At 38.0% G+C, this 25878-nt stretch overlaps 1 protein-coding gene across 8 annotated transcripts in view; it reads right to left on the bottom strand.

The window, feature by feature from the left end:
• Window positions 1-25878, bottom strand: part of PUM2 (pumilio RNA binding family member 2) — a 76459-nt gene that overhangs the window by 39921 nt on the left and 10660 nt on the right. For 6 of the 8 annotated variants that reach the window (XM_048299890.1, XM_048299891.1, XM_048299892.1 and 3 more), the window contains exons 2-8: window positions 15667-15800; window positions 12007-12075; window positions 5958-6063; window positions 5477-5664; window positions 4669-4841; window positions 1390-1660; window positions 1000-1093 (exon numbers count right to left, since the gene is read on the bottom strand). In XM_048299890.1, coding sequence (XP_048155847.1) covers window positions 1000-1093; window positions 1390-1660; window positions 4669-4841; window positions 5477-5664; window positions 5958-6063; window positions 12007-12075; window positions 15667-15678 — 913 coding nt within the window. In that variant the 5' untranslated portion in view covers window positions 15679-15800. The remainder of the gene's footprint in view (window positions 1-999; window positions 1094-1389; window positions 1661-4668; window positions 4842-5476; window positions 5665-5957; window positions 6064-12006; window positions 12076-15666; window positions 15801-25878) is intronic. The other 2 variants (XM_048299895.1, XM_048299896.1) reach the window with 1 other exon arrangement.

The following is a 25878-nucleotide window of genomic DNA, read 5'->3' as shown; positions in this document are numbered from 1 at the left end:
TCATCAGCTACGTAACAGTGATGAGCTCCCACTTTTCAGTCCCAGCTACGGGTTGCTGATCCCTGTCTGAGCGGCCCTGATGACCTACCTAAACAAGCTGGTGGGAAAACTTATTAGCAGGAGAGCACGGACACAAGCCACTGGAGATGCTTCCGACTTCTGCCTGCCCTTCTGATCCTGAGAACCCTTTTTTTCTCACAGAAGAAAGAGATTAGTGCACACATGTCAATAGCCCAGTGGAACTGGAGAGGGTGGAAATCTTTAAACCCTATCTCCCTTCCTTAAACAAGGAATTGCTTCCATGTGTGTTCCAACCTCCCTCCCCTAAACACCGATAGCTTCCCCACAGCGGAAGATAAAATTGTTGTCACGAAATAAAGCCTCCTTGTTGAGTTGCAGCACACGAGGAACTTTATTCATTTAACTAACTCATTGAACTAAACGGACTGAAAAAATGCCTGCTAAAGAATTAGCTCTATCACAAAGGTACCTGCAAGAAGAAAGAGCTGCTTAAATGGTGCCATTAACAAGGAAAAATTAAAACTTAATCAACACAACAGTATGATTTCAAAATTCTACTCTACAGTGGTTTTTAACTGGATTACTAAAAATACTAAACTGCAATAGAATCTTAGAATTGCATATTGGTTTTTAGTATATAAAGCTAGTGTTTCTATTACTGCTTATAGCAGTAAACATTTTTAACTTTTACTCCCATCAAAATTCAACTACTATGCTACAGAAACAAATATAAGTTTTATTTCTTTGTATAAAAGAAATAAAACTGCTCAAAGGGGAAAATTTACAACAGAAAACCTCCTCTAAGGACAGTACAGTCATAGGCAGCCTTTCTGAGCAGTTTTCATGAGAACCACTACAACGGGCCAAGTGATCAGTACCTATCTGAGTGAGAAGACTGTGGGTAAATGGATAGGATTCTATCAAAGCAACACACCCCCTTTTGCCAGGGACACTTGCTGTACTGTACAGAAACCTCACCTATGTGCGGCTGCTGAGCTGCAGCCAGCGCATATTGCTGCTGCTGGGCTGCTGTCAACTGCTGAACAGTCAGAGCATTAGTCCTCTGGAAAAGCTGTTGGAAAAAAAACCCAAAAACAAAGGCATTTCAGTTTTCAAAAGTCAGGGCTATAATATACTTGGATTTGTTTACCAAAAAAAAAAAAAAAATTTCAAACTAAGCTTCTGTAATAGCAAGTTACTAAACTAGAAAATTATGCAACAATATTCTTCTAGATTAATTATACAGTTATTTGCCCTTGACTAAGTCACAGACAAAATAATATTCAATGCACTGTATGTTGAAATGACTGATTATCAAAAGGATAATCAACAACTTAAAGGATCAGTTTGCCACAGTCCATTACTAACCTGCTGCTGAGAATTGTAGTCAAAAAGTCCTACAGTAGCTCCTGAAGAGTCCATTTGTACCTGATTGCCAGGATAGTCAAACTGTAGAGAATCAAGACCAACTTGTTCCATGGCATCTAGATTCTGATTTTCTGGATTTGAAAATTCTTCTACCAAAGGCTTGTGGGCTGTAGGATTGGGAAGTGGACCTAACCCTTCTGTGGTGCTGGGATTGGGGCCCAGGCGTTCAGCTACTTCTGTTGGAGAGGCTTGTCGACTTCCAGGGGTACGACTGTTGAAAACAAATTTAACATACACTCTTCAGTCTTAAATAAAGCTGTCCATGGACAGAGTACAGCATTTCTACTTTAAAAGCAGCTCTGAACTCAAGCGACTTTACAAAGGGAAGTGACAGACTCATTTTAACATTTTCAACCAGCATGCATTGATGGCTCAAGGAAAAGGATGCATTTAACTCTAAAGCTTTTTTTTTTTTAATGTTTAAGACTGACTATGCAGCTCTTCAAATCACTTGTGAGAAAAACAAACTCATCTGTGAGGCTGTTTTGAGTCAAACGGAGTGAATTGTGGTCACCTGTGAATTCTGAGATGTCTATTGTATTTTGGGAGTGATGTGAAACGTACTGAAGAGAAATTAAAAAAAAAAAAAAGAAATGGCTAAGGACATTTCATGCCAAAGAACAAAAAGACACAGCAAAATTTCAACTGGAAAGGACAAACATACAATATAGTAACCATTTTTCACATCTGAAAAGCAAACAATATATTTTTACCTTGAGTAAAATGAACTAATAACCACCTCGTTTAGCACGTGAGTAAAACATTTAATTTCCTACACAACTCATTTAATAGACTATACTACAGTGATGATTGGTGGGGAAAAAAGTGTTTCTAATATAATCCTGAATAGAATATACAATATCATAGAGACATTATTACATATAAAAGCTGAATTGCTCTCTCATCTGACTGGTAGTATTAACCATATTCCCACTGAATACAGGGGACTTTTTGTGCACCTATAAACACCTACATGCGAACACATGAAGTCAGATATCAACAGTGTCACATCCTAAAGAGATTCCCAACACTGTATTTGGTTAGATTTAGGTTACCTTAATTTGGTGTGGTACCCCACCTTCTGTGGGAGGCCATACTGTTTAGGCTATCGAGTTTTACTGGCAAAAATGTAAGTTAATTACTAAGAAAGAGTTGTGTGAGAAAATCTACAATCCTCTAACATTATTGTGTTGGCAGAACTTTATGATTATATATTGTTTATCAGGAAATGTAAAACTTCTAATTAAGTTTGCTTTACTTGTGAAAACTGGGCTCAAATACCAAAGGAAGAACCTTATGTTTATTCCAGCAGTACAGTGCCAGACCAGTTCACTGTAATTCTACGTCAGAGACACAGACTCAGTACTACCTGTTCTCCTTCCTCTTCGGGGCTCCAAAGCCAAAGTATCTGTTCCTCACTGAAGCACACGACTAATGCAAAGAAATCTACTAGTACTTACGTAATGGCTGATACCAACACTTAGGTCTGTACACCTAGAAATCAGCCTTTTAGGGAGTTTATTGCAGCAACACTGTATGATTTATTACTCTGGACAAAATATTTCAAAGAAAGTAGGAGTTTTTTGACTAGAGGTTTTTTTAATGTAACAAGCAACCTCATGACAATTGTCTGTAACATACTGGCTTACCATCTAAGCATCCTAGCAAGCAAATATGTCTTGCTCCAAAACTTGAGTTTAAAGCCAGTTAATATTTCCTATTTTTCCCAAGTTAAATACAGCATCAACAAAGTGAAGAACAAAAGGAAAAAAGGCAGTTATTTCAGTACATACTTTAGTTTAAAAACGCTACAAGTACAATAAAAATACAAGGAGGAGGACAGGATGAAGTTTGTTTGTTAATACTTATGATTAACTAATACAGGTTGCTCCTTATATTGGTGCTGTTCTGTTGCTATAGTTAAAGTTGTGTCAATACTTCAATTATAAACCTCTGTTTGGAGGGATCTATACCACCACTTTATATGGCCCATTTCATTTAGAAGGCCTTATTTTTTTTTTTGAGAGGTTTACTGGCTTTGGATGCTTTTTTGCATTTGTGTATTTTTTAGTAACTTCTCTCTTTAAATAATACAGAAGGTACTTTACAAACACCTATTTCAAAATTGAAATAGATACTGGTGAAGAAAAGCAGGACACAAGTTATTCTGTACTTTTGATGTGTAACATTGAAGGGAACTCAGTTTATTGTGTGTATTGCAGCAATCATCTGAAAGGAGCCAATGAGAGCTCTCTGGTATGCTTGGTATTACATTATTTTCAATGATACCTCTTGAAAAACAGACTTGAAGAATCCCTCCTTACCCTCAGGTAAATACATTTTTTAAAGGGTAGGAAACACTTGCGTATGGGATTCAAACATGCATTTTAATATACTTGTTCAGTAATGAACTAAGGAAACCACAACTATCTGGTCATGTTTATCACATTAATACAAATTTATGAGCAGCACTCTAGTTCTCTATGTTTTTAATTCTTCTATATGACATTTACAAATGCATCACAGTTATTCAAAAAAGAAAGATTAGCCCTTAAAAAATACCCAATTTAAAATGCAGTTTAGTATTAAAAAAAAAAAAAAAACCAGATTGGCTGTGCTGTCATGTTAGAGTTCACTGTTCAAAAGCTTGAGCTTGGTCCAGTCTTTTTATCCCTACGACACACAACCAAACCACAACACCATTCCATAGGTGACATTTAACTATATGAACAGGAAAATACATTGTTCCACCTTAGTCAAAGATATGGTTTCTATAAAGACTTATGGGGAAATGATTAGTTGTGTTAGGCTGTGGCATCCACTAGCAAAATCCGAAGGAAAAGTTAAAATTCTGTAGGACTTATTCTCTACAAGAACACTCAGATGCAAAAGTTAGAGTATTAAAAAGAAGCGGAGAGAGAAAGAAATTTAGTGTGACATAAAAAGGGTTAAAGTTTTCATCCCTCTTTAATTCACAACATTCAGAAGGCACCCGTTTACTTTTAATAATTAGTATGTTCAGATGAATTTGTCTCATGAGAAGTGACACACACAATAATGACATCCTAAGAAACATGTGGCACGGTGGGAAAGGGAGGACTTGAGGGGGGAAGAATCAGTCTGCTGCTGGGTAATGTTTAAAGCTGACACACAAACCAGAATTGTAATAATGCCCTTAAGAGACATGCTCGTCTTCTTGAGAAACAGTTAAAAGCTTACTTAAAATCTTTGCAATCGGCATCCATTCCATTTGGCAAACCTCTGCCATTTATTTTAGTAACATCCTCATCATCTCCTTGTTTAAGATCTCTGTTTTTGTCCTCCTCAAATGGAGAAGCCTTGCCTTTCTGATCTCCTTTCTCAGGTCCATCTGTTTCAGCATCTCTAGTGCCCTGAGGAAAAAGAATCTGTTTGATTCTGAATATTGAACAGAACACAATAGGAGCACCACAAGGTGACCTAATTCTACACTACAGTGCACATAAACAATACAAACGGTTTGTTGTCAATGAAATTGCATTTGGTGGGTAACTTGGTCATCAAGTTTCAACCACATGCAATTAATAACTGCCAAAATGTGAAAAGGAATGCCAAGATTTATAATGGAAGAGCTAACTCAACCTTAACTATAGCGGTGCTGTTAAAGCAGTAACACTTTGAGTTAGACAGAAGTTTATTTTATACAGTTAAAACATCCACTTACAAAACAAACCCGCATGAAAACATAGAACAGGAAGATCTAGAATAAATCTCATCACACATTTTAAATTAAGCCATTTGCAGTCTTTTTCCTACCTTTAAATAAAGTTTTTAGGAAAGCACTTTAAGACACCTATATATAGTTACGATTCCCAAACCACTTCCCTCTTCCACCCCCTTGAACCAAGGAAGACAGATAGAAACTAGACACTTCCTTCTAAAAAAAAAGTGTTAAAAAAGAAAAACAGACAAAGAGAATAGAAAATATAACCATGTTACCACGACCACAGGAGGTAACTAGACAAGCTTAACACACTGCATTACTTACAAAAGCTCCTTTCCTAAACCGGGAATCCAATTTATCAGCTGGAGAGGAACTTAACACATATTCTACCATGCTCACTCCAAGGCCACCACTTTCTGATCGCGGAGACAATACAGCATTTACTTCACTGTTTCCATGAAAACCCTGTCCAGGCTTTCTCTGAACCATAATAGGTTGGGACATAGAATGGTCTGTTAAAAACAAATAAGTAAATAAAACTATTGTATTTTATTAAATACAACTTGTAATGTTTTTGCATTTCATTACAACAGCAATATGAAGACAAAAAATTAAATTAAATAAAAAAATCCAAATCACAGTCTCAAAAAGTGTTATTGAAACGCAATCAGCATGCAGGATACATTTTCACAACTAAAAGGAAAATAAAATTTAATACACAGTTACATTTTGGATAATAATTTGCTTTGAAATAACACTGAGTAATTACGACTGATTTTTCACTACATATAAAACAGTCACTTACGAGGAGTTCCCCATGCAGTCTCTCTCCACTCATCACCAAGGAATATCCCTTTCTGTCCATCTTTTGCTGAATCATCAGGTTCCCAAAACTTTTTGGCAGGTAAAAGCTGTTAAGAAGAGAAGATGGTTTTATTTCAATATGCTTGTAAATGGGAAAAACCAGCAATACTATTAAGAGGATGATCAAGTAATTAGCCTTAGATCATGGAATCATAGAATGATTTGGGTTGAAAGGGATCTTATCATCTAATTCCAAGTCTCCTGCCATGGGCAGGATTGCCACTTTTTGAGCAGGTTCCTCAGGGCCCCATCCAACCTGGTTTTGAACACTTCCACGGATGGGACAGCCACAGCTTTTCTGTACAACCTGTTCCAGTGCCCCACCACCCCATACAGTAAAGAATTTCTTCCTTATATCTAATCAAAAATCTCTCCTCTTTTAATTTAAAACCACTCCCCCTCATTCTACCACTATCTGCCCTTTTAAAAATTTGCTCTGCCTCTTTTTTTGTAAGTTCCTTTCAAGTATTGTAAGGCTGCAATGAGCTTTCCTGGGAGCCTTCTCTTCTCCAAGCTGAACCACCCCAGCTCTCTCAGCCTGCCTCCATAGCAGCAGCAGAGGTGTTCCAGCCCTCTGACCTTTGTGGCCTCCTCTGGACCCACTCTAACAAGTCCATGTCTCTCCTGTGCTGAGGACTGATATAAAAGTCAGCTTTCACTAAAGCAATACATATTGCTGAGGAAATCCTAACACTTGAAATCTACTTCCCATTACTGAAGCTAATGCTGTAAAAAAGGAATTCCTAAAATGACCCCAACAGGATTGAGATTCTGAAGTTACAAGGAAGAAATAGAGAATATAGAAGCAGTTGTGAAAAAAAGCAAATCAAATTAATCCCTGTGTTAAATCAAGACAATCCTCTCAGAAGCTTTAACTAACAGTGACTTCTTTCTAAAGACTCAGAAGCTTGGCTGTTAACTAATACTGTGATAATCAGAAAGAGCAGCAGTTCATTGTGACGTTCTCTTCACTTGGAAATGCATCATGTTCCAAATTTTAGAAAGTGACTAATACACATGGTACCAAGTCAGCTCCTTTAGACCACAGGGCTGTTAAGAATCTGTGACATTCATATGTGAAGTTCCACATACCAGCACTGTCATTTAGATGTATGGGTTTTTTCATTCCTTGTAAAACAGAAAGTGTCATGTTAGATCAGGATCATTTCTTGTACTGTCTTCAAGGACAGAAGGACTTAGCGTGACATGACAGAAGCACCACACAAACAAGAATATCTCAAATATTAGCATCCTTTTCGCTTTGATTTTACTACTTTATTCCTCTACCTTTTCCCATCAGTAACAGTACAACTGCCAAACTCTACATGTCATATTTTCTCTACATGTAATTAAAAAACTGTATTCTCAGACTACATATTAGGTACTTTACAAGGTACATCAACAGAGACAAAAATGAAAGCAACTTGCAAAAATTACAGGGAACAAGAAAGCTGCACAATCCATCACATTCACCAGATTCTGTACAATGTAATGCTGTATTTAGAATTTTAAATTTTGTGAAATTAGAAAAAAACCAAATGTAATCTTATGAAACTGTTTGCAACACAGAAGTACGTTCTGGAAATTTGCTTCTCCTGCAACTTAAGTGACTAAAAAAAAACCCTTCTGAACTTCACAGCTGCTTAGTATGAGTCTTGATGAAATTAACAGAGTTAGGATATAATATAGATATTTCTTAGTGTAACACTGAAAGCACTTGTGAAAACAGCTTCAAGAAGAGGTGGATAAGATTGCCACTTGCAGGCCCCAGTATTAACACTGCAACAGAGGTGACAAGCACTACTCTGGACTAACTTAAGGATTGATGTTTTTCTGTGCTGTCCAGAGCTCTTACCAGAAATGAAGGGGTTTGACTAGTTAACCTCAAATCCCTGGACTCCTTACAGAAATTCACTGACACAGAAGGATTCGGGTAGGACGATGATAAACTGCTAAAGCTCAACAAAACTACAAGAGAGTGTTACACTTACTAGAGGTGCTATACTGTCGTGATCTGCCCTGACAGAGATGCCCACTCTCAAATGCATTATAGAATCACCATCAGATGTCAACCAAACATACTTTGTGAGCAGCAAGATACTAAGTTTACCCCAAATTTAAGGGATGAAATTAGCCATCAGATGAAAGAGAAATAGATTAATGGAATCTTATTACTGCTTTTCAACTAAAAGCAGATGATTACAAGATCCAGATCTGCCTGTGTGATCTACACATTGTTTTTAGCTTTATATTTGTAACAGGTTTGCAATACTACTTAATTTTCATTTTGTAGGAGAGTAGTAGAACAGAAAGCAAGCATTTAATGTTACCTACGCAACCTTGGTTTTGGGAATCACATTTTATTTTAAATGCAGTCTAAGCCAATTTCAAGTATGTGTCCAGCTGAGAGCTTTGAAACACATAAGAGAAGGTATCACCACCTAACACAACCTTGTCAGAATAAAACAGATCTAGTATTATCTTGGATGCCATAAAATAAGAATTACCTGAAGTATGCTTACCCTTGAATTAGTAATTTCTACTATCAGACAGACAGGTATGTTAAGACAACTCAGTGTAAGAACAATAAACAAATTTAGATCAGAACATACTGAAATACTGGTTTTGATATCAGCACTCATTCATAGGATTTGGATCAGAGGGAAAACACAGAAAGAAGCAATAATCTTCACTGCAAAAGTACAGGTTGTTTCAGGGGGGATTTTGCTGCTGTTGAGAGGATTTTTTTAGGGTTGGTTTTTTTTTTTTTCTTTTTGAGGTTTGCCTTTTTTTTTTAACTACTTACTCCCAAATTCCAAACAGATAAATTCAACTGCTTTCAGTCTTCATGTACTTTGGTACACAAAGAATATAAAGTATCTTTACCACAAAACATAATACATCATCCATACTGAGAGGCTAAATTTAAACTACTAAAGATTAAACAGATTTACAGAATTGATTTTCATTAAAATTTCTACACAACAAAGAAGTCTCTCAAATATTTAAATAAATGCAATCTTACAAAGTTAACAATACTGCAACTCCCTGAGAGCCACTGATTTAGATTTATTGACAGATGGATATGACATACACTGCGCTCTTTTTAAATGGATGCTTTAGCTATTGGATTGTCAAATAAGCAGCCTTAGCAGTTGTCAATTATTTTAATTGTGGAATTAAAACAAAAGAAGTACTTTTCAAAAAAACCAAGTGTATTCCTCTTCGACAAGAGGAAAATGTCTTGATTAGTTCTACTGAAAAAGACTTAATCTAGAAGTTATCACAAATGAATACAGGCATTTAAAATCATTGTGCTTTACTCTTTGATAGCATGTGTTTTCCTCAACATTTTATGCATTTAGTGCAATAAAACACAAATTTTATGAAGATATATCAAATTCTAAGTAAAAATAATGGAGAAGGTTGTTTCTATTTCTTTCTAAACTCTCCCAAAAGTACAGTAAATATGTCTTTTTCAGTATCAGCACTGATCCCTGTTAGGTGTCTCCCAGCTGAACAATGCCCTTTACCACACACAAATAATAACAACCAGTTAGGCTAAAGCTGCCTCTTAACCAGCTCTCTGATATGAAACTGCACAGTCTCCATTACTGTCTCTTGCATTAAGGATTTTCAATATTTTTTAAAATTTATTTTTAAGATCAGAAGCTATTCCTACAGAGCTGAATGAACACCTCAGCTGAATTTCTCTGAATGAAGTTTTGACAATAGAAATGAATACTTTGGTCCTAAAATGAACTGTGTGTGCTTCCACCCTGTAAGTTAAACCAACAGACATTATCAAAAGATGATTTATTTTTCTGTTCTGTTTGGCAGTGAGTTTTGTGTGTGCCTGTAGTGGGTCACACTAAAGGTCCTGAAGCCCACTCTGCTTGCCCTGATAGAGCAAACAGATGCCTAGAGAGAAACAGCACCATGTGTTCTTATTTCTTCAGAATACTAACATGATCTTACAGGTCACCATAGATTTTGAGAGCTGAAGCCAGAAGCATCATCTGTGTATAACCAATCTAACATTTTAACCAAGCTAAAATTTTAAGAGACATTCAGAAAAGATGTCTGCAAAACAGACTTCACAGCCTCCTAATGCCAAGTATTGATACCCAGTTGTGCAAAAAAGTATCAATGAGGATTAGAATTATAAAAAAGAAATTAATTTCAGTTCAGAGAAAAATCTTGGCAAACAGAGAAAATGAGGAGGAACATAACTTTCCAATAGCTAGAAACAGTTCAGTTGACATGACCTTTCATACGTTTCAAAGCATATGGAAGATAGCATGTAGAAGCCTACAACTACCAATTCTAGTTTACTTTATAAGGACATTTCCTTTAGTATTTTACAAGGTTATAATCAAAAAACAAGATTAAAACAGCCACGGAATCTATCCCAGAGCTACTTTATTGTTGTGCAATACCTTAAGAAAATTACTGAGTAAGTCAACCTAGCTACGTGAGCCTGTATTACCTTAAGATACCTGGAAGACACCATTGAAATGGAAGACAGAACAACCTGGTTAAGTGCAGGATCACAATATAGTATCAGTTTCTGATGCTGTAGTACTGTATCGAAACTCTGACTCTTTATGTGTGTTTTTTTTAAACATCTTAACAGATCCACTGAATGTCATGAAAACAAACCAACAGAATCCTAATCATGCAGAAATACATCCCTCCATCTGAGATAACCTAAAATGAAGATTCGCATGAACAGTCATATATACTGTAATTTAATTCCCAGGCATTTGTGCCATCCTGCACTTTCGCTGCTTTCAATCTTTTTAGGGTACTTTGTGGGTGTCAAAAGACCAACCACCACCACGAATTTTACCCATCCACTTTACCACACTGCTGGTACTATCAAAGATACTTCACTAACACTTTTACTTCTCAAAAGCAGTTTTAAGAACTGGGAGGGGAGCAGTGTGGCTAGTCAGGTGTCTAAAGAACAGGGTTTCATCTACTATTGATTTTTCAAATGGGAGATGGTTCAAAGTCAGCACTGGATGATGCAAAAATTGCTGAAAAGCCAAGTGATTGCTTAAATGCTTCATTAAAATAAAAAAAATCAAGTAGGAATGGCCATGTGTCAGCTCAGAAACATTCAGCAACTAGAACACAGCACTTATTTTTCATCATTAAGTTATGGTTTCACAAAGACTTCTATCATCATTTTAAGAAAGTTGGGCTGCAATGTTGTCACTTGTTCAATTATCAACTGAATTAGGTAAATATCCAGCAAGACAAAAGGATCTGTATTTGAAATCTTAGTTCAACACGAAAATTTCTTTACCATGTCCTGTCAGGGCAAATAACCCTAACACTTGTCAATTACTTTCTAAACAGTTCAGGCAACTGCTTTTGAAGGAGCCAAGTGATCCTCCATGTTCTTAAATTCCTTCCTCCAACCCCAAAGTACACTGACTTAAAAAAACCCAAACAAATCAAATCAGTCAAAAGAAATAGTCCTTCTTCCCTCCAGCTAAGAATTACGTAACAGCACTCTTCAGTCTGGTTAAAATCTTTTAAGGAGTAATTACCAGTGAAAAAGTAGTAAATTATCACACACTTCTGCTGGGTATGCCAGTTTACTTTTTCTGGAGCCAAACCTTTTTTTCAAATCCCAGTCTCCTTGGCTTCTCTGGAGCAGAAAGAAATTGTTCCACTAGCTTAGATAGAGTGAGACTGAAAACATGCCTCCTTTCATAGAACGGTACACTCTTACAAAATACTACCCTTTCACTTCCCTAAAACTACCCATCCTCTAACAAGAATGGCACAGACACAGCAGAACCAGTCAACAACCATCCCAAAGTTCTTTTAGAGTACGTCGTTTCTCTTCACCTTACAGAGAAATAATCAACTTGTTCTTAAGAGAAGCTCTTTGCTTCATGCTGTATTATCTAGACTTCTTAAACTGTATCAGTATTTCCAAACCACCAACTGGATTTTCAGCACGCAATAATTACCTCTCCCATTCCCCGAGATTCTAGGGCAAGAGCTTGAAACTCATGATTCATCTCATCCACAGATCGAACCTGTAGAGGGAAAACCAAAAGAAAAATCCATTAGTCAAATATCATTTCAAAATTAAGAGTTTTCAATACTCCAGAAGATTTCTGAGTATTTAAAGCACACACAAAATATGCTTCCCAATTTAGTCTGAACATGAGTCTAGACTTCATGAACAGATACAGTTAGCAGCCAATTTAATGTACCCTGCTAATATAATAACATACAAGAAATTCCAAGACACTTTAACAGTTTAATCTCCACATATCTGTACAGATATTGCTCACTACAGAAACGGTGGCCAACATTAGAATGTGAAAAAAAAAGTGAAATTAAATATTTGGGCATATAAAATCCTTTAGAAAGGGGAGGAGCTGTTGCACACTGTGTTACTCAGTACACCTGGCAGCAAACAAAGAAAACCTCACAAGGCAGGCCACAAAATCTACTAGTAAAAGTGTTGCTTTCTACATCTAGTAACTGACTGCATTATCACAACTCCTCCTGTTTTCTTCCAGGAAATAGCATTTTTCTTTCTCTGCAGGTTGTTCTTTTTTCTGTTTGCTGTAAATATGAAAGGTATTTTACTAAAGTAAGAGTTGCTGCTGCAACAAACCACCACCTTTCTCCATTGCACAGACAAGGCACTGGGCTGATTCTTTTCTGAAAAAATGGTTTCCATAAAGACTTTTCAAAGCCAGGATAAGCTTAGAAAAAAAAAATAAATAAAAAAAGGAAATTCAGAGTTGTTTCTTTCCCTTTCCTTCTCTCCCAGCAGTGACATGTACCAGATAACATTATTCAAGTTCAAAGTAAAATTAGTTTCCCTCCCAACACCAGTCTCTCTTGACAAGTTACTTTCACCAGTAAATCCATCTGTTTACACCAGCCAATAAACCAAACTGAAATTACTCCACACAGCTGATAACACATTACTAACACTTTTCAATAGATCCTCAAATACTAGGCAAAGAAACAATCTGGTGCTTTCAACATTCTGGAGCAAACAACTCTTTCTTAGCATTGCAGAAGTGGCCAACAGATGCTCCATTCTCAAAATTCTACTCCCGAACTATTGTTATTGCCTCAATCACTCTAAGCCATTAACTTCTGAGGTTGAGTGTCTCTGTGCTTTTCACAAAGAAATTTCACAGCTCAAAGAAATAGTCCCTCAAGAAGATCAATATTTTAGTTAAGATGGAGTCTGAAACCACTTCCCAACAATTTCAGTGAGATACTGAAGGGCAAATTTCGTTTCAGACTGAACTATGGGGTAGGCGCATCAGCACACTGGCCTTATTCCAGTAATGCTGACACTTAAGTTAATGAGGTTGATTTTATTCTTTCAAAAACTGAAAGCAGATTTTAACACATCCTTAGAAAAACTAAAGACATTTTTCTTCCAATGAATCAAAAAACAGATTCATGTTTTATGCAAAACTTTTATTAGCGCCAAGGGATAATCAAATATTTGTGCGTGCTCATAGAAAATAAAACTGTAGAAGAGCAATTACTTAAAAAGAAAAATCAGAAACTCAAACCTTGAGGACTTCTGAATTTGAATATTACAGTTTCTGAAAACATAATTTCTTCTACAGATTGCTGAGAGAGTCAATTATCTTACCTTGGCCACTGCTCATGCTGAGGTCATGCACTTTAGTTTCAGTTACAAACCAAGATTAATTTAGGTACTTCTGTCTCAATATGTAGGTTTTGATCTAATGATCTCTAAGCAAAATTTGCAGGTAGAGCTGGCCAAACTATATTTACCATAAACACTACCCAAATCACTGTTAGATAACAAGCAACCAAGCTTGAAAGACACATACTTTTTTTTGGTTGTGATGGTTTTTGGGGGGTTTGTTTGGGTTTGTTGTTTGTTTTTTTGTTGGTTTTGTTTTGTTTTAACTTTCAGTGGTGGTGGTTTTATTTGTTTGTGTTTTTTGGTGTTGCAAGACCCTAATACTAAATGCTCATTTTTCACAATTCAGCAAAGTCCAAAACCATGGCCACACACCCTTCCATGTCTCTAAGAAATGACAATCCAAGAATCAGGGTAAGAGCACAGCTAACTCCTTTCTTCTTCTAAGCAGTTCAGAGACCTTATAAGAAACTGAAGTTTTATAAAACTGTAAATACATTTTAGCATACTGAACATTAATTTTGCTCACTGGCTTCTTTCTTAAAAAATATAAACTTTAAGTTAGTGTTATCTATTGCTACCAGCAGCAAGAGAAAAAATAGTCCTTTTGCCCATCAAAAACAACAGCCCACAAGATCCTGTCCCATATCATAAATTTGTGTTTCACAGATCGTTTACAAATTGGAGAAAACACAGGCAGTACCAGTATCTCATGCCTTTCTTCAACACTAACCCAGTCCTATCATTATAACAAAAGAAGGAAACATCCAGAATGATACCCAGCTGGATCTCCTAAATATAAAGACACACCCTTTCCCCAAAGGAGAAACTTTGGTTGGGATTATCCATATTACCAACAAGTTTTATTTTCTCTAATTCAATACCAGCATTAACCTAATTCATAGGTTCCAGAAATAAATATTTTAACACTTTTTTAAACACAAATTCAGAACATAAACAAAATCCCCTTTTGCTATTTTTATTCATACCCTGTCATCCAGAATAATTCATAAGTCAAAAAGAGGCCTATGGAACATACTGCTCAACATTCACAAGGTTTTTTCTGGTTTTGTTTGATTATATCACTGCCTCATCCCTGGAACTGCTCAAGGCCAGGCTGGATGGGGCTCTGAGCAACCCGGTCTAATGGAGGGTGTCCCTGCTTATGGCAGGGGGTTGGACAATGGTTTCAAACTTCTAATACACATCAGATCATTCCACAGGGGCCCCAAATAATGCACAAACAGATATTACACACCAGAGCCGTCTGTAGGCAAAACAGTTCCTCACATGATGCTGTTAAATAGACAGAATGTCTTAAGCATATTCATTATTTTTTCCCCCTTAACACACCAACAGAAAATTCTCATCTTCTTCCCCTTCCACAGTCTCTAGATACAACATACCAGCATGTTTTAGTCCATTTTTCATCGCAGCATTAGGAATGAGATTTTAACACAAAATTTCCATTTAAAAGCAAAATTATGTTTTAGTAGACTCTTTCTTCCTAAAGTTTACACTTTCTCTCTCTCCATGAAATTTAAAAATAATTTATTAAAAATCTCGAGGCCTACGCAAAACCCTTCCTTTACTCTGTTGAGACTCTCCAGTCCTGCCACCCTTCACCCAAGAGCTTTTACCACTCCACTTGAATGAGCTTCGTAACGATAGAGGTAACATTTGATTCAGAAGGGATTTTTTTGTTCCTTTTCCATGCATGCATGAGAATTTCACCAGATCACCCAGGTGAACTGGCTGAAATGCCACAGGGACAAGCCCACGACATTTGACTTAGGGAGAGCAAGAAGGAGAACCTGGTGCGGAGCAAGGTGGGATAGGAGTATCCACTCAGTGCTGGCTACATGGCAACTCAACTGGTAACATGAAGCCCTGTCCTTGGTAACTCAAGGCAAAATTCAGAAATCAGACTCTTGACTGGAAGTCATCTAGGATTACCACAAGAAACACTGCTTACAGAAACATCCATTTCTGGAATCCAGGCATCCAGATCTTGGGACAACTACTCTCTCAACCCTGAATCTTGCCAGAAATAAGCTTGTAATCATTTTCTTGCAAAAGCGAAGAACAGCCACTTCTTGGAAAAAAGGCCTGTGGAAAATAGTAACAAAAAAATACAGTATCAAAGGATATGACTTTATTTTCTATATCAAAAGTGGTTAAACCAGCTGACCAGAAAGTAGGAAAACCACTTTTTCTGCATCAAGAAATTCCAAATTCCACCCCTCCCCTCTCAGGTGAATACCCTAATCACTGTGACAAAGACATGAAGACACAGCAGCTGTACCTGTGTCCTAGGCCAGAAATTCAACACAAAACACCCAGTAATTACAGCACTGGGACTGGAAAGAAAGAGAAGCTGCTGTTTACATGGCAAACGCTTCTACTTTTTTCTTAATTTTACTGAATTACTTCAATGCAAAATACCCTTCCAGCTGCTTTCCACAGGGATGGCTCTTCTGTAGCATTTAACTTATGTAAGATACATCCTTATGGAAGAGACTTAATACTATGAGCCACTTAAACTATTTTGAAAACCCAATACATAGCAATTCTGCCAGTCCTCCATGAAGTTAAACACTGTAAGTCATGTCAGACACTTGACTAGACATTTTAAAAAACTCCCAAAAAGACAACCCACCAAAAACCTTTCAGATAGGTGGCCAACTTGAAATTACTAAATAAAAATAATATTTTTAACAAAAATATTAGACAGAAATCTGGAAGAGATTCATAACAAAGGACAAGAAAGGAAAACAACCAGCCTAAAGTGCACATCTCCTAACCTGTTACTGCAGTAAAGGGCTGTATATAGAGATTTCTACTACATAATATTTTTGCCAAAATTACCTAGAGGCCAACCCACAATGCATCCAGATAACAAGAGCTGTTGAGCAGCTGAACAGGCAACTACTAGAAGCACAACTGAACTGTTTTGTACACTAAACACCAACTATTTTCTGTAACATTAAGGAAAACAAGACATTTGTTTGATTCAGCAAAGTCCAAAACCATGACTTTTTAGCAGATATATCTTCTCATACCTCTTTGAAGCATCAGGGAACCAAGGGTTCACTTACTACCAAACTGGCTAATGAAAGTTGCTGCTCCCAAGTAATTCAAAGTCAACAGGTGCCATGTTTTGATAAGAGGCAACATTTTCTGAGGGCCACATGGAACAGTAACACAACTGAAAACTTCACTAAATACTCCAAAATGTCCAGGCTCCTTAAGCAGTCCAAATAAAAGAGGTGTTTGGCACTGTTAGGTACTTCTGACAAAAGACTTAGGGAACCAATTTTAAGTTCTAACAAATATTTCTATGGTTACAAGCCCAGAAGTATAACATCTTCCTCCAGTAAGCACTTAACAATTTTAATTTTCACTGTGTTAAAATAGTGTTCTAAAATCAACTACAACTTTTGCAGGCAAGTGAACAATTCTTCAATTGCAGTATTTTTGGCTTCTTAACTCATTCTCAAGACTGAGTTGTACTATACTTCTGCACTCTATGACCCTTAGTACATCCAAATAGTCTAACAAAACTAAATTTCTCAATTTAGTTGGCTTGGCTCAGCAATCACTCTGGATCTTAATGTTCTTGTGCTTTATTTCCTTGTGAACTTTGTATTGTAGTTTGAGAAGCAATCCTAGCAGCACTGAGAACGTTGACAATGACAGAAATGAAAAGAGCAAATTTTCAGGTGGGGTTTTCTGCAGCCCATTAAAGGGGCAAAGGAATATACTCAGCAAGAGCACAGTCTAGCCTGCTGAAAAAGCCAACTCACAAAGCAGCAAGGTGATCCAAAGAGCCGACCAAATTCTTTGCTTGTTTTCAATAGGAGTATCAAGAATCTCGAAGCCTACACAGAGGAGAAATAAATTACCTAGATTTTTATCAACAGCATGTATAAATATGCATATATATGTATATGTTATATCTATGTCAAAGTATGCTGGACAGTATCTCAAAAGTCACCATCAAGTCTGGAAAATACTGATTTACTAGCATAGTCTTCTGCCAACAGACGATACAGAGAAATTATTATTATATCATCACTATCCACCAAGAAAAGCACAAGAAAATGATGGACATCTTGCCCCCTGTTTCAGAACTACACGATGGTTCATTGGCCTAAAAAGCCAGCTGTGGACTCCAAGAAGTTGCTCCCCCTAAAAATGAACTCTTCTATCATGTAAGAAACTTGCCTCTTCATTGCACAGGCTTTCATGATTCTCTTTCCCACCCAACGAGTTCAATCTTTGCCCTAAGACCGGCAGAATGGTTTGTACAGGTTTTCCTAAACTACTGTCAAACGTCCTCAAGCTCAGGATTTTAATCTGTGCAACCAAATACTGGCAGAGCTACCAGGCTCACATAAATTAATAATGTGTCTGTATCAAAACCTGATTTCATAACTATTTATAACAGTTACACAGTTTGCTCCATTTGAAAAGCTGAAGTCATATATTCCTACATAAATAGGGCATATAGTTTATACTAAATAACCTTAGCAGGTTTCTCAGTTTTTTAATTGTGTAAGAAATTATCCATTCAAAACAGTTTCTAAGAAATGTACAGCATAGGAGGGAAGGTAACAGACATTTGCAAAACAAAAATCTAGAAACATGGTAAAAAGTATATAATTTTACAAAATGGAAGAAAAAAATCCCATAAAAACTTGTCCAGTAAAAGCTTCTGTAAACAGGAAATTATTTACAAAATTTAATTAGAACAATTGATTAAAATAATATTTCCCATACACTGCTTAGCTTATTATTTAAATGAGCTACAAGAAAAAGTAATTCTTTAAAAAAAGGGAGCTGACTGGTCCTTTACTGCTCGGAAATCAAACTGAAGAATTATTTTTATACAAGAAAATGTATAGGTTTAATCTTCAATATGAAATAGTTTAGGTATAAATCCCATGTAGTTTGGTCAGACTCTTCACACCCTCCTCTGCTGCACACATTATTCTGCGACTCTCACTCCAATGTTCCTTCATAAATACACCAGAAACAAAAAAAGAAGGCAATAAATATATCCAGAAGTTTGAAAACAAAGCTGCGAAATGAAATTTGAGTTGCAGTTTCTGTCTAAACATGCTTAATTTAATTGGTGCTGATTACTTATATGCACATGACTAAACTCTTTTTTTCCAAATTTTTAAAATCTACACTTCTTGTTAAGCTGGTTAGTCAGCATCACCTTTCTGGTAGCAGTAGAAAGTGCTAGAGGTGGTGTAACAGAAGTTTAGAAGCATTTACGAGCCAAATTTCTAACCACTATTATTCTGTTCTGACAGAAAGGCTCTGCCAGTGAGTAATAACTGCACAGCTACTTCTATACCGAAGCATGACATTAATTTGATGTGCTGCTGCTTTGAGACGTCACCCTTCATTACTTCATCATTTGCTCTCATTCAAAAGCTTTATTTAGCAAATAAAAAAACTTTTAAAAATCTTCAAGTGCTCTCTAAGCAATATGCTACAAAAAAAGGCTTAAAACTTTGCCTTTTCTGAAGGCAAATCTGAAGATGAAAACTCTGTATAAACCCTAAAGATATCTACACACAAGCAGGAACTAGGGACAGTTTATCTCAATGTATTTTGTAATGATTAATGAAACATAACTTTCATTCTAATAGAGTCAACAAGCTTTTCTTAAAAGTGTTAACAAGAACTGGAAGACTGGAATCCACAGGCCTTGAATCAAGTAAAAATTTCCATAAATTCATTTTCTATATTGTAATCAATACTCTCTCTGCTCATGTGCTTTCTTTAGAAATCTCAACTATCTTCACTTTTCTGTTTACTACCAAGGAATCTGAAACAGAACATCTCCCCCACACAAATGTCTGAAAAGTAAAAAAAAAAAAAAAACCCAAACTTTAATTTCTGTTTGATGATGGGGCTTTAAGACCACCTTAAAAAGAACGTGATCTTAAGGAATCCCATGGAGCATAATACATTTATACACAATATAGTTTATATGAAGAAAAACATTTTGTATGTACGTATATACACACGGACCCCACCCCCATTAAGAGTGGGGCTGAGGAAATTCCAGAAGTCACTCTGACAGCATTTCCAGGAAACAGTTTTATTTTGTTATTGTACAGCTGATATCACAAGCACTCCTCCCACCCCCTGTTGGAGTCCCTCCCCCCTGTCATGTGGCCCTGGGAGAGGGGCCCTGGGGGGAGACACGGCATTTCCCTGCCCCTGCTCAGCCTCATTCCCCATTGGTTGTTTTGTGTTCCCCTGCGCGGGCAAGGACCCTCGGGTCCCGGGATTGAGCAGTTCCTCGGCAGAGCCCCGGCCATGCGGCTGGAGAAATAAACATCTCTGAAACATCTATCAAGAATCCATCCATATATATTTCCTTTCCACGGGCCTCGTTGTCTGATACATCGTGTTACAGTATCCCCGCTGTAACAAATGGTAGAGAATTGCGGGCAAGACACCGATCCCTAAGGACAGAAAATTCGTGAGTAAAAACCACTCTAGATCTCTCTCTTCTCACCTTGGTTTGGATATTCTCTCTGGACTATGGAAGAATTGTGGGAAATGTAGCTCTCTGAACCACAGAAAGAAATGTATCTAGAAGTTAAAGGAATCCTTGAACAACAAAACAGGAAAGTACTTGTTCCAGGAGATCTAGAACAATTTTTTAAATGGTTTTTCAAAAATTTCTTTTATATTTCTCGAGACTTACTTTTTGATATTGAACCTCCTGGAACTATTTACTGGTGTTTTTGGTACAAGATCTGGGATGAGATAAAGGATCAAACAGAGCATGCACTAGTGATAGAACCTCTCTGTGCACCCCTTGTAATCAGCGAAGCTCTTGAGAAGCATTTGTACGGTCCCATTACCCCTATGGCAGAGGATGGCTGTAATCTCGTGGCCGAGGCCGCGCAGCCGCCATCCCAGGAGCGCGGGACTGCAGCCGTGCCAGCAGAGGTGCCTGTGCTGGAAGTGCCCGGCCCCCTCAAGAGCGCGTGCCTTATCGTGGACCCCATCCCTGTCTCGGGGTCCCCTGCCGCATGACTGCGAGTGGGGGAGCGACGCCGCAGACGCCGCGGGTGCCATGGGCCACGTGCAGCAGAGAGGCGGCCCCCACGAGCAGCCAGGAACCGGGGGTTGGCGTGGAAACCCGCTCTGAGCACATGGCTCAGAGAGTCCTGTAGAGCCAGAAGCAGCGGCTTCCATAGCGACACGAGAAGCCACGCAGCGCCGAGCTGAAACGAGGCCGCTCTCAAAGCAGCGTGGAGCTGGCAGAGCGGAACTGCTCGCAGGGCGCGGGGCTGGCGGCGGTGGCAGCGCGGGGCAGCGCAGAGCCCAGACACACACCGGAGCAGCGCCGCTCGGAGGGCGCGGAGCAGCCGCAACGCGGGGGCCCGGCGGAGACATCGGTGAGGCAGCAGCCACGAGGGACAAGCAGCCACAACAAACACGCAAGCACGTGATAGGAGAAGTTGTAGCAACAAAAGTCACAGGAACTGTGAAATGGTACAATGTCAAAAACAACTACGGATTTATAACACAAGATGATACAGGGGAAGATTCATCCACAGAACTACCATTAAAAGCAATAATCCTAAAAATTACCTGGAAAGTGCAGGAGATGGGGAAGTTATACAATTTGATATAGTGCAAGGAAAGAAGGGTTTACAAGCAGCAAATGTTACTGGGCCTGGAGGTATTCCAGTCAAAGGCAGCCGTTATGCACAAAATTATAAACAATATCCATCCCAGCAGTTTCCCTGCCCACAGCCTACTTTCCCCTTTTACCCTATACCCAATATGAACCTTTTCCTAAGTTTACCCCATCTCCAATTTACCCCTAATCCATTTTTCACCCCATGGCTTCCCTATACAATTCCCTTTCCCTGCAACTCCTCCCCGATGCCGAGGGGGGGATGAAGAGGGGGAGGGAAGAAACTAACTATTTTTGTTTAGCGTTCCAACAGGTACAAATGGAAGAAACCCTCTCCTGCCTCAGTTTCCCCACAAAGCATGCTCAGAGAGTCCTGTCTCCCTTCTGTCAGCCTTAAGATGTTCCAGAGAATCTGTTTGGACATTTAAAGACTCAGGAGGGTGGCTTGTTTTGCTTCGAAACTGTTCTTGTTATGTTTATCCAGTTGTTTTCAATGTTAAGTTCTAAATACCTTTTTTTAAAAAATAAAGTGGTGAAATGTTGGGGTCCCTCCCCCCTGTCATGTGGTCCTGGGAGAGGGGCCCTGGTGGGAGGCACGGCGTTTCCCTGCCCCTGCTCAGCCTCGTTCCCCATTGGTTGTTTTGTGTTCCCCTGCGCGGGCAAGGACCCTCGGGTCCCGGGATTGAGCAGTTCCTCGGCAGAGCCCCGGCCATGCGGCTGGAGAAATAAACATCTCTGAAACATCTATCAGGAATCAGTCCTTACATTTCTTTTCCACGAGCCTCACTGATTGATACACGTGTTGCAACATCCCCATTGGAACAACCCCCAACAACTGATACATAACAATCCCCTTCTTCAGAGCATTTACTTCCATTTTGTTCACTCCTGAATACAGCAGACACCATATAAAATATTAATTTCTCAAGGATACAGTTTTCAGTAACACTACATGGAAAAACTAAAGTTCTCCCAGTAATTCTCCTGCTCAGAAGTTTCTAGCATCATGAATTATTCTCCCTCATGATCCAGTACCATTTGAGAAAGCTCTACTGGCCTTTTGGTTTTGCTTCCCCCCCAGCCCCAGCAGGCAAGAAGAAACTAAGGAATACCAACACAGTCTGATCTCCTCAAAGTGGGTGCTACAACCAGAGATGATGTCATGAAACTAACTAGTTCTTATGCAATGAATTGAACAGCAGATAGTATATATATATATATATATATATATATATATATATAAAGAAAAAAAAAAGAAAACCCACAACCAAAAAAAAACCAACCAACCAACAACCCCAGAATTTTTAGACTCCTCATTTCATTATGAATAAGCAGCTTTTGCAAAGAAAGGTACTGACATAACTTCTCTGTATCCCCAGCATAAAATAACAGTGAAAAACCCCAAGGTTTCAAATATATGTCAGTCTGCTTCAAAATCCACCTTGAATTTTTTTGAGCCTTTGAACTCTGCATAACCTCAAGGAGAGCCAAGGAATGGTTAAATGTGTTTCTTTTAGCATATTTTTTTAGTGCCTCCCTTGCTATAGGGAAGTATGTATGTTTTCTACTTATCTGTATATAGCAGGTGAACGGACATTTAAAGAAACTGCTGTTATCAATTATTTCAGCTGTTTTCTAAGGATGTTCTCTTTGGACAACATGTATTTAAACTACCATAGATTTCCACAATTGCCCAAAAGCTGAAAAGATCCAACTGTAGAAAAAACAACTAGAGACTCCTCCTAATTCAGTAAGCCTCACTTCTAATTCAATAAGAGCTGCAGCCTACCTTTGGACATTAATATCTCATTAAATGCTGGCTAGCACAGTCCTTCAAAGGAAGTAAAAGAGTCTGAAATAACACCAAAGACTTTATACCAATGTCAGTAAACAAAAATAAAAAATAAAATCAGGTAGGCTATTTAGAATTCAAATTGAAGTGACAAAAGCTTTGTAACAAAAATTAGTTCAAAGATTGGTATTGATACACCTGTGCTTCGATGGATTTAAAGCCAAATAGTTAAAACTTTTTAATTTAAGAAGCCAAAAATTTAAGAGCAGTTATTTATAAAAGCTGCTATCAGCACACAAACAGGCACAGTCTGTAGGGCACAGTATGTAGGGCAAGCAACAGCAGTAATTGTGGATAAAAACAAATCACATTTGAATGATCATCTAACAAAATATCACATGGCGATTTTATAAGCAAAATCTCTGGTTAGGTGTCTAAATTCCAGGTTATTCATCCTCACACAAAATAAAGTATTCCCTGAAATCATTTACCCAACTACATGATTCTCACCTGCTCCTCTCCTCTATTTATCCGCTTTGCTTCTCCCTTTGTCTTTACACTGAAGAGAAAAAAGCTTTCACATAACTCTTTAGAAAGACACACAAGGGTCTTCTTCACCCTGACTTTAATGTAATTGGTACCAAATCAAGGTAGTTCAGAAAGCTAAATGCAGCTCCTCCATGCAATACAGAAGTGTCATATTTTCAAAACCACCAATTTTGAATCACATAAAAAAAGGGAAAACATCATTCTAAACCCACAGATAAGAACTTAGATTAAGCAAAAGAACTAACACTAACCCATATTTTTATTTTCTTGACACCATGAATAATGTAAGGAAATAAATAAGAACGTATCAAGAAATTTGCTGCAAATGAAAAAGCTTGAATGCCTATATGCAGTCATTTTTAGCCAAGTTTACTGGCTCCCACCACCTGGATGTCATGCAGAACTCTCTCAGAATGCCTAAAACAAGTTTTAACTTTAGGACAAAACTCCACAACCACACAATAACCATGTTTAGAACAAGGCCTCACTCACAATCTCACCTAAAACCTGGAGCACATAGGAATGAATGCAAAAAACCTTCAGCTGGCTTCATATGCCACCAGCTCAGGTCTGTGGTTCCCACTCTTGTGCTCCAAGGCTGCTCCCAGCCCACATTCCCTCTGGAAGCAGCACTGCTGTTCCGGTTTATGCTGCTGTCAGTAATTCCTCACAGACCTGAATCGATTCTGTGCAGAGCCACTGCTGCACAAGCACACAGCATAGTTTATCTATATGTAAATCCAAGACAATGCACAGTTGACCACACGCCGTTTGTTTGCTGTAATATCAAACCAGGCTCTCCCTAGTCTAATTACTGAATAAGCACTAAAGTATGAAGGACTCTGCTTTAAAGAACTCTTAATTGTAAGACGTATTACAAAGACTGATACAACAAGAAACCAAATTGGTAAAGTGAGAATAAAGCAGTCATTCACTTGAAGATGTTCAACAATGCATGCCAAGTATTTGGAGACATCAGGGTGGTGTAAATACAAAAGAGTGTGTTGGAAAGCACAGGGACACTTGTGAAGATACTTAATAAAGATACAAGTAAGACTAAGTCCATGTGCAGGAGGTAGCAGTTCACCATGTGACACTACACAAGACAATATGCAGTGGGAGCGAACTGGTCAAGTTCACCAGCTGAAACCACCACCTGCAGTTTGAAATGTCGGTGAAAAGGTCAGAAACTGTGCAGATGGCACAGAAATACCAAATGGGATTGGAAGGAGTAATTAAGAAAAAAGTCTCTAAAGAATAGAAGTCACACAGAACAAACTTGTTTTCACAGTCAGGTGACTGCAATTACTCTTCCTGCCCTGATGACAGTTCACATTTAGCTGTGAAAATACTAAAAATACAAACCAAGTACCTGCAAAATTCAATGTTGTAATTTTCTTCCCCCTAGCTAGGGAAGTACTTTAAAGTATATCACAAAATTTCTCCATGCTTTTTTTTCAGTTCAATTACATGAAACCACGTTGCAATACATCACAAAATACTCCTTTTTTTAGCTACTTCAAATCAAAGAGAGGGGAAAGACAGACACCTCCTCTTTCCAGCTATGTCTGCTATCAGAACTGAGAGTCACAAGTGAACAACAAGGCAATATCTCACTATGCAGGTTGCAAGACATTTAACTTTTTTTAACAGAAAGAAAGGCCCAACCTTATAATTCACTCAAAAAACTTTCAGTATTTGCCCCATATCATACAGCACTAGTATGACAGAAAAATCTCACCAGGAACTTATTAAACAAGATACTTTAACAAGGCATAAATTTTCCCAAACAGGAATCAAATGCCCCTCCCCTTTGCTCCCCTCTAACCATGATGCAAAATCCCTTCAGTCTAAGATTTCTTTTCCTAGTTTGTGATGCTTGAAAAGTTTCACTCATTTGCAAATTTGAGAACCATAATCTGGGTTTCTTGTTTGGTGGAGCTAAATGCTACTGGAACTAATGATGACAATGGCAAACTCTAAATTAAACCAGAGCAAACCTAAGCACAGAAAGATAATACAAAAAAGTTGTTAGAGAACCTGTTGCTTGCACAAACAGAAATTAATGATCTTCAGAACAGCTTCAGAGGGATGTTAACTTTACAGGGACAACAGCCCATCAATCAGCTAAGATAAAACTTGAGCTTTTACAATGAAAAACTAGC

This window comes from Corvus hawaiiensis, chromosome 3 (genome assembly GCF_020740725.1).
Source record: "Corvus hawaiiensis isolate bCorHaw1 chromosome 3, bCorHaw1.pri.cur, whole genome shotgun sequence".
In the NCBI taxonomy this organism is placed as follows: domain Eukaryota; kingdom Metazoa; phylum Chordata; class Aves; order Passeriformes; family Corvidae; genus Corvus; species Corvus hawaiiensis.
The sequence above is the reverse complement of the archived record's forward strand: the minus strand, read 5'-3'. Positions and strand labels throughout refer to the sequence as shown.